General features: G+C 59.0%; 3 protein-coding genes across 3 annotated transcripts in view; 1 reads left to right on the top strand and 2 right to left on the bottom strand.

Annotated features, from left to right (window-relative positions):
• SETD2 (SET domain containing 2, histone lysine methyltransferase) overlaps positions 1-3719 on the top strand; it is a gene marked incomplete at its 5' end in the record, with an annotated part of 86910 nt that extends 83191 nt beyond the window's left edge. The window contains 3 exon segments of the mRNA XM_014585197.2: positions 1702-1782; positions 2485-2586; positions 2925-3719. Of these exon segments, the coding sequence (XP_014440683.1) occupies positions 1702-1782; positions 2485-2586; positions 2925-3086 (345 nt within the window).
• A 1951-nt stretch (positions 3720-5670) lies between these two features.
• LOC102477478 (death domain-containing membrane protein NRADD) lies at positions 5671-8508 on the bottom strand. Its single transcript, XM_006171027.3, has 5 exons — positions 8459-8508; positions 7703-7797; positions 6943-7132; positions 6698-6837; positions 5671-6619 (listed from the first exon to the last, which is right to left on the bottom strand). The coding sequence occupies exons 2-5, from the start codon at positions 7713-7715 to the stop codon at positions 6303-6305; spliced, it is 660 nt and encodes a 219-aa protein (XP_006171089.1). The 5' UTR covers positions 7716-7797; positions 8459-8508; the 3' UTR covers positions 5671-6302.
• Positions 7884-8703, bottom strand: part of NBEAL2 (neurobeachin like 2) — a 28919-nt gene continuing 28099 nt past the window's right edge. Inside the window, 1 exon segment of the mRNA XM_027769293.1 lies at positions 7884-7920. Coding sequence (XP_027625094.1) covers positions 7884-7920 — 37 coding nt within the window.

The raw sequence follows: 8703 nt of genomic DNA, 5'->3' as shown, positions 1-8703 counted from the left end.
TTAAAAATTGTGCCAGGTACATGTCCGTGCGTGCCCAAGATCCCGAGAGGAGAATGGAGGAGAAGGGATTGCGGCGTGACCATCCCCCCTGGGGGGTGATTTCTCGCTTTCTGTCTCTCTGTCTCTGTCTGTCTGTCTGGCGAGCGCACGCGCCCTATTGCAAAAACCTCTTCAAAAAAAAATTATTTAACTTGTTATTTTTTTTTTTTAAGAATTATTTACCTTTATTTATTTTAATTTGATGGGGGGGTGGAGAAAAGGAAAGGGAAGGGAAGGGAAGAAAGAAAAGAAAGAAAGGGGGAGTGAGAAAGTAAGCTGCCAGGTCTGGGATTCGAATCACGGCCAGCCATGTGGGAGTCCAGCACCCTTAACCGCCATGCCACCTGCTAGCCTTGAAAAAATAGTTGTTTTGTTTCCTGGAAACGGAAGCTAGATATGTATGGTCTTTTCACCCTGCCCCTAGCCTCATTAACCCCAAGCCCCTTACTGCTATAGCTACAGGAAGTGGAAAATGGAAAGTATGTGAAGCTTTATACGAAATCAGGGCACGCCAGCTCCAGCCTGGCAGGTAGGGGAGCCGGACCCCACATGGTCGACCACAGTTCTGAGAAACGAGTGCATGCGCAGTGCAAGTCCTGCCAGGATGGAGCAGTGGAGGAGAGGGACTGTGGCGTGAGCACGCCTCATCGCAGGGTACTTCTGTTCTTTCTCTGGTGGACTCACGTGCCTTCTGGCAACTCCAAGAAAAAAGAGAAATCAAGGGAAACTGGTCGATAACAGCCTAAAGCCGAGGGAGTGCCACCTTTCTCTGGAGCCAGTCCAGAGCAGAGGGAGTTGAACTGCACCAGAGCTTCCATACTGCTTGTGGACGTGGAGCAACAGAAGCAGGGGCTGGGTCAGGCAGGAGAACGTTGTATGAGGTAAGCCCTAGCAAAAGCAGAGTACCCGTAACTCCAGCTGCAGCGCCTAGACCCATCTGAAAACACCTGTGTTCCGAGGGCCTGCTCTGCCCCATCTCTGTGGGAAACAGGTCAGGTCCACTGGGCAGGCATGGCGTGGGGAGGTGGGGAGGTGGCCTGTGCGGCTGGTGCACGGGGCGGGGCGTCGGTGCTGCTGGGCCTCACCTTCAGCGGTGCCTGGTAGGGCAGATGTGGCAGCTCCCCTCTGGGCTTGTCGCTATCCAGCCAGCTTGGGCCAGAGTTTCTTCTGGGTCGTAGCACCTGCCCATCTGTCCCCTGGCTTGGATGGCCTCGTCTCCTTCCTTCCAATACTTGATGACTCCTCATCTTTGAATGTCTAAACTGGAGGTACTAGCCTCCCAGGAGCCTCTCCTGCATGCCAAGACTGTCTTCTGCAGTGTAGCCAGCTCCACCTCTGGGAGAAGGGTGACGAGCAGCCAAGATCTTAAGGACAGAGCCTTGCCCTTGTCAGAGTCAGGAGAGGGGCTGCTCTGGGGCCAGGTCTCGCTGCCAGTGGGGAGCTGAAGCTCAGAACCAGCAGCTCTGAAACTATGGACAGGTAGAGCTACTCAGGGATGAAGCTTTCCTTATACTTGACAGAGGAAGAGGAGTTAGGTGAAGGATTTGAATGCCTCCGGTCGGGGCTTCTAAGGGAACCCTAATGCTGAGTTGGGTACCCTAACTGGGGCAGCGGGGCTCCATTAGACTGACTGCTCATGCCAGCTGTTGTTTTCTAATGCAGACCTCGAAAAAGCCCAAGACAGCAGAAGCAGATACCTCCAGTGAGCTGGCTAAGAAGAGCAAAGAGGTATTTAGGAAAGAGGTAAGATGCAGTGGGGTGGACGCTAAGCCCTCCAACGCAGACCCGAGGCCGCCTGAAGGTAGGCCAGGAGACGAGGGTCGCTGCTGGGTCTCGCTGCGGTGCTGCGTTGCCCATCAGGAACTCCTTTGCCATCTCTCTGGCCTGCCAGGATCCCCCTGCAGTCAGGTGCCTGTGCACATGGGGCCTCCTGTAGCCTCCACAGCAAAGGAAGCTGCAGGTAGTGTGAGGTGCCCGGCCTCCGTGCCCGGACTGGGAGGACAGATCCACAGTGGCAGTCCAGGAGGACCTGGGGGTGGCGGGTGAGCAGGGCCCGCCCAGGACCACTCTCTGCCCACCGTGAAGCTGTGCTCCCCAGGGCGTGTCACACAGCACAGCACAGCACGTGCAGGACTCCAGTGACTCCGTGACCAAATCCCTGTGGCCCTGGGGTTGCGAAGCCTCCCGGTAGCTCTAGATTCCTTCTCTGTCCTTCCCTGCCCAGGGCCAGAGAACCCAGCTACAGTCCCATTTTTGCAAAGGGCACACAATTTGTTGGCTGGAACCTGGGGCTGCTACGAGACCCAGTGGTGAAGCCTGCAGCTGGGCCCCACCCGCTCCTGCTCCTGTGAGGGTCCTCTCTCTCGTCTCCTAGTGGCTCACTCACATGCTGCCAGGCAGGCCCGAGCCCTCTGGACAGCTGGGCAGCGCGTTCTCTTTCTGCAGATGTCGCAGTTCATCGTCCAGTGCCTGAACCCTTACCGGAAACCGGACTGCAAAGTCGGAAGAATCACCACAACGGAAGACTTCAAGCATCTAGCTCGCAAGGTACCCCATTAGTGTTCCGGGGAGAGGTGTGCGCCCTAAGAAGGCCCCTTTTATCATAGCAGGTAGCAGGTGTGGCTTTCCTCGCCCGGTGCCAGGACTGGGGCCCAGTGATGGGGAGGGGAGGGCGGGGCGGCCTGCCTTCCTCAAGGGCAGCAGTTCTCGGATTCTTTCGGAGCTGAGCGGCTCCTTTCCGCTGGTCCCAGCGCCTGCCTCTCACCCCACCTGCTTGGGTCCACGCCCTGTCTCGGTGAGCAGGCTCCGAAGCAGCAGGCTGGGTGGTGACCCCTGCCCTCCCCCTCCAATCATGGCCGTGGTCTCTCTTCCTGTGCCCTGGCCAGCTGACTCACGGCGTGATGAACAAGGAGCTGAAGTACTGTAAGAACCCCGAGGACCTGGAGTGCAACGAGAATGTGAAACACAAAACCAAGGAGTACATTAAGAAGTACATGCAGAAGTTCGGGGCTGTTTACAAACCCAAAGAGGACACTGAACTAGAGTGATGTCGCGCGGCCGAGGTGGGAGGACGGGTCGGGGAGAAGTCCTGTGGGCCCCTGCCCGCCTCCCCACTGCCAGGGCTGTGCTACTGATGACATGTCACCCTGGGAAGTCACACCTGTAGATGGCAACTGCAAGCCAGAGATGAACTCCCACCTACAGCATGTGATTTCCAGTTTGAGCCGTTGGGGTGGGGCAGAGGCCAGCAGAGGCTAGGGCTTAGGGAAGGCCCTGGCCAGACCTGGTCCCACTCACACCTGGGTCTCCTTGGCGGTGCTGTCGCGCACAGGCCCATGCGCTTCCCCACCCACAACCCCTACTCTGACGATCTGTATTATATTTTAATGTATATGTGAATATATTGAAAATAATTTGTTTGTTTTTCCTGGTTTTTGTTTGGTTTGTTTTCCTTTTAGCCTCTCCGTGCTAGGATCACAGGAAGACTTTGTAAGGAAGGTTCAAGTTCTCCTGCAAGGTTTAATTTGTTATCATGTAAATATTCCAAAGCAGGCTGCCTTGTGGTTTTGGCCAGCCTTGTGCTATGTTGATAAGATTGATTTACTGCTTAAAATCACTTTACTTTATCCAATTTTTACTGAACTTTTTATGTAAAAAATAAAATCAATTAAAGAACTTGGCATGTGTGTTCCATAAAAGTTAATCAAGCATGCTGGTGTGTAGTAATGCCGCGGGAGAGAGGAGAGTGGTGGCCATGGTGTGTGGAGGAGAGAGGAGAGAAGAGGAGAGTGGTGGCCATGGTGTGTGGAGGAGAGAGGAGAGGAGAGGAGAGTGGTGGCCATGGTGTGTGGAGGAGAGAGGAGAGGAGAGGAGAGTGGTGGCCATGGTGTGTGGAGGAGAGAGGAGAGAAGAGGAGAGTGGTGGCCATGGTGTGTGGAGGTGGCCATGGTATGTGGAGGAGAGGAGAGGAGAGTGGTGGCCATGGTGTGTGAAGGAGAGGAGAGGAGAGGAGAGTGGTGGCCATGGTGTGTGAAGGCCAAGGTTAATCCCTGCGATGGATCTGGTTACAGACCATGTACCCCACAGGCCCCACTGAGGCCGAGGCAGGCAGATGCCAGAGGACTGATACTTGCAGGCTTGGGCTCTCACAGCCGTGCCCATGGCCCAGGTCAGTGTGCAACATCCTGGAAGCCGAGTGGCAGCCGTCTCCCTTCCCAGGTACCTGCCGGCCGCGGCAGCCCTCAGGAAGCTCCGACCTAAGGCTTCATCGGTGCTGGTTGGGCTCCTCTACTTCGGTTAATGTATCAGTCACAGAGACCAGCAGATGGCATAATGGTTACGATGCTGGATTCCCACATGGTTGACCATGGTTCAAGTCCCAGACCTGGTGGCTTAAACTCACACCAGGCACATGTGTGTGCATGCCCAAGATCCCCAGAGGAGAATGGAGAAGGAACTGCCATTCCCACAAGGGATGAATTTTGGCTTTTCGTCTCTCCAGCACACGCTATACCAAAAATGTATTTAAAAAAAAAAAAAGTCATCATGCCTCCTGGTGGGAGAGGAGAATTGAACGTCCTCCCTTCAGAGACTCGATTCTTTCTTTCTTTTTTAAAGTTATTTTAAGAATTATTTATTTTAACTTGATGGGGGAGGGGGAGAGAGCGAGAAAGCAAGCCACCCGGTCTGGGACTTGAACCACGGTCTGCCATGTGGGAGTCCAGCACCCTTATCCACCACACCACCTGCCAACCCCTCTTTCTCTTTTTACGTTTTGCCAAAGGGCACATGCACTCACCAGAGAGAGAAGGAAGGAGGGAGGGAGAGAAAGCAGCACCAATCGGAATGTCACAGCAATCCCTTCTCGTTTCTCCCTCCTCTGGGGATTTTGGGCACGTACATGCATTTGACATGTTTCTCATGCCATTGGGTCCGAGACTGAAACCACTGGGTCGGCCATGTTAGACCCAGCCGACTTACCCAGCAGGCCCTGGAGCCAGCCCAGACCGGATTTTCCTGAGCCCAGTGTTAGGTTCCCAGACCTCCCGCAGTGCCCTGGCCCAGGGCGTGGACACGGGTCAGAGGAGTGCAGGACCGATGGGAGCAGGCCCAACCCAGCCCCATGGCTGGCCCCTGCTGTCCAGCTCACTCATCTGAGCCTTCCCTGCCGCCCTCCGCATCCGTTGGGGTCACTGTCCTGGGTCATCCCAGAGTGAAGGCTGTAAGCACCCCGCTCTCTCTTACTGGAAGGCAGAGCGTCATGGCGCTGCGAGCAGCCCCGGGAAGGGCTCTGGCAGGGCAGTGGCAGCTGTCTGCCGTGTGTGGAGCTACCCTGCAGACCAGGACCTGGTCCCATGGTGTAGGAACATCCTGGAGGCCGGGTGGCAGCCATCGTCCTTCCCAGGCACCTGCTGGCCGCGGCAGCCCTCAGGGACAGTAACCAGCCTCGCCGCTGCTCCTGCCGGTGGTCTTGCTTGGCTGGGCTGGCCTGAGATGCCCCTCGGCGGCTGGGATGAGCAGCCTGTCCTTGGCCCGGGCAGGAACCAGGTGAGTAGCTGTGGACGCGCCTTTGAACTCCCTCCCAAGCAGAGTTCAGGTCCCACTCAGCCCCTTCTCCCTTTTTCTCACCTAGAGGCAATCTGAGGCCCTGGGTAAACGGCTTCCCAGGACAGTCTGCCTCCTGCCTGCTGTCGAGAGGAGCAGGACCCCAGCTTTCCCTCGATGCTGATCACGGCGAAGTTGGAAGGTGGTCTCAAGCCCACAGCCCTCGGCTCCGACCTTTTGAAGGTGCCATTTTATGTACCATTCTCAGCTAAGGAAGCTGGACCACAGAGGCAGCCGAGCTCCCCAGCACGTACCAGTGAGTGACAGGCATGGGACATCAACTTCCGCCTGTGCCCCCAAGCTCGTTCACCTCCACGGAGCACGCTGCCCGCCTTCCCAGTGCAGCTCGGAGGGGGCGTGACACAGACACTCACTCCTTGCAGGCCCAAGGAACCAGGCAGAGCCAGCGCAAAGGTCCAAAGTGCCCTTTAATATGGGATCCAAGAGTAGCAATGGCAGCTGAGGCCAAGTAAGGGGCGGGGAGTGGGGGTCCAGGGCAGGGCTGTTCCTCAGCGCCAGCCCCCCAGATCCTAGGCCCTGTCCGGAGCAGAGGCCAAGGGAGTGGTGCTGGGATCTGTGTCCCCGAACAGTGGGCTGAGGGGGAGGCAGCTGAGGAGGTGGGATGGTGGGGAGCACCAGGGGGCCAGGACGGACACCACTCACACCACAGAGTGGACCTCAGCGGGGGAGACCAGGGCCCGGGCCACGTCTTCCCTGCCCATGGCAGTCAGGGCCTCCACTAGCACCCTGAGGGTGGCCCCACTGCCTCTGTGGGTGGCCCAGTCGCTCAGCAGGGTAGAGGCTGGCACCTGGCCCTGGGCCATGGTCTCCACAGCCTCAGCCTGGTAGCCTAGGCGACCCGCCAGGCCCCGCCAGCCCCTGTCGGGCTCGGCCCCCTCCAGGAGCTGCTCCACTTCCTCCTGCTGCGGCCGAGGGAGATGGAGGTACAGTCGGCAGCTGAGCTCAGGATGCGGCCCTGGGGGGGCACATGAGGGTCACGCGGATGCAGCACTAGGTAGGTCCAGAGGACAGCGGACTAGGGAGAGGCACTCACCCTCCAGAGTGCAGGGCTCCAGGCCACTGGGCAAGTCCAGGAAGACACTGCTGTCCCCATGCAGCTGGTCCCGGTCAAGGGCCCCCAGCTCTGCAGTCCGAGCTTTGGCCAGTTGCCGCCTTTGCTTATGTGAGCGCCAACTGTGGGGAGTGGAGGACCTGCCAGCCTGCTCCCAAGGTCACGAGGAAGAGGGGCAGGCGGGAGTCCACATGGGAGGTGCCCCCGACAACGCCCAGACCACCTACCACTTGAAGGCCACATAGGCAAGCAGACCAAGGACCACGGAGGCCAAGAGGGCACAGTAGACAGGGGTGATGCTGCCCGAGGCCCCTGCAGGCTCAGGGGGGATGGGAGAGGAGGTACTGGGGGCCAGGGCTCCCCCTGTCCCTGTCCAAACTCCTTCCCTGGCCCCGTCCTGTCCTCTCAGGGTCTTATCTGCAGAGGGAAGGACAGGTAGGGTCAGGGGCAAGGAGCCCGGGTTAGGGTTCCTGGGCAGCTTGAAAACGGCCATCCCTACCGTGTTGCCCAGAGCTCAGTCCTGGCATCAGGAGTTGCCTGGATAACTTTCCCGCCCCACCACGCACAGCCCCTTTGCTTGCCACTCCGCACTCTGCCCTGCCCAGTCGCACCTGTTCTGGGGCTCCACCTTGCAGATGGGCAGGATCTCCTCCTCCAGGAAGCTTGACCTGCCTGTCCTGTCTCCGTGGACACCTCTGTCTACCACGACACTCAACTGTGTGACTCCCCTCAAGTCTGGACTGATCTACAGGGTCCCCATGGGGGCTTCCATGCACGGGAGGTCTAGTGCACTTTAGCAAAATAAAGCTGAACCAGAAGGGGAGTGTACATTTCCACCTGGAGGCCACAGCTGTCCTCCCAGCCCAGTGCACGGGGTACAGGGCAGGGGCCCCACAGCTCCTGGCTGGACCATGTGTGATCCACCTACCCGGGCCCTGAGACCTCCCAGTCTGCCCAGTGTCCAAGGGTGGGTCGAGGGCTGCTTACCCACGAAGTCCATGTCCTTGCTGTGGCAGGCTGGCTCTGCCTGCCTCGGAGTGCTCCCTGGGCTGTTCCTGGAGATGTTTGCCTGGGTCCGGTAGCTGTGTGCAGGGACATTGGGAAAACCCTCAGGCTGTGAGTCCTCTGGGGTAGTCTGTCCCACTGTCCTGGCTCAGTCCATCCTGACTCACTCCAGAGCTGGACCAAGTTCCTCCTGTACCCAGCTGGGGGGTCGGGGTTCGGCCCAGGAGGATGACAGATCAGAAATCATCCTGTCTCAAAGGACTTGGGCACACCTGGCCCGAGCCCAGGGGTGGGAGGGGAGGACACAGGAGGCCTGTCTCTGGGACTGCCTCAGCCAAAACTGGGCCAGTGGGAGGTCCACCTTTGGACTCCTCCGCCTACAGCAGGGCAAGGGGGCTGCAGCAGCCGAAAGCCCACTCCTTCCCCCTGGGGCCTGGGGTCAGCATCTAGCCCTGTCCTGCTCAGAGGCCGGGTGCGTAGGCAAGGGCTGGGGCAGCGGGCCTAGTGGCCCTGGGAACGGCCCTGTCTCCTCTGATGTGCTGGGACCAGCACCCTGCCATCCGGTCGGGGCTGAGGACGTGGGGGAAGGCCCTCCCAGTTGGGGATCACATACCCACCCCGTGCCAGGCTGGTGCCCACGCGTGTGGCTACCAACCCAAGGATGTGGCCAAGAGGGCCTGGGGCGTGGCCCGCAGGGGCCCTTGCCGAGCGTGGGGTGTGTACATTCGTGTCACTTACCACGAGGGGCCCTTCAGGGTCCTGGCTGGAGGGTGTGCCTGCGGCCAGCAGGTAGCTCGCCCCCCCCGGAGCTGGGACCGTCCCAGCTGACCTCAGGCCCGCACGGCTTCGCACACGCACCCTAGCTCGGACCCGGCACAAGGACTCCCACCACAGGGCAGCCCTCTGCTCCTTGGGCCCAGAGGCTCTGTGCCCCTCCGCGGGTGCCAGGGTTCGCGCAGCCGGCCGACCTGGGGCTTCTGCAG

This window comes from Tupaia chinensis, unplaced genomic scaffold, assembly GCF_000334495.1.
Source record: "Tupaia chinensis unplaced genomic scaffold, TupChi_1.0 Scaffold149184_1, whole genome shotgun sequence".
NCBI classification, from domain to species: Eukaryota; Metazoa; Chordata; class Mammalia; order Scandentia; family Tupaiidae; genus Tupaia; species Tupaia belangeri.
The sequence above is the reverse complement of the archived record's forward strand: the minus strand, read 5'-3'. Positions and strand labels throughout refer to the sequence as shown.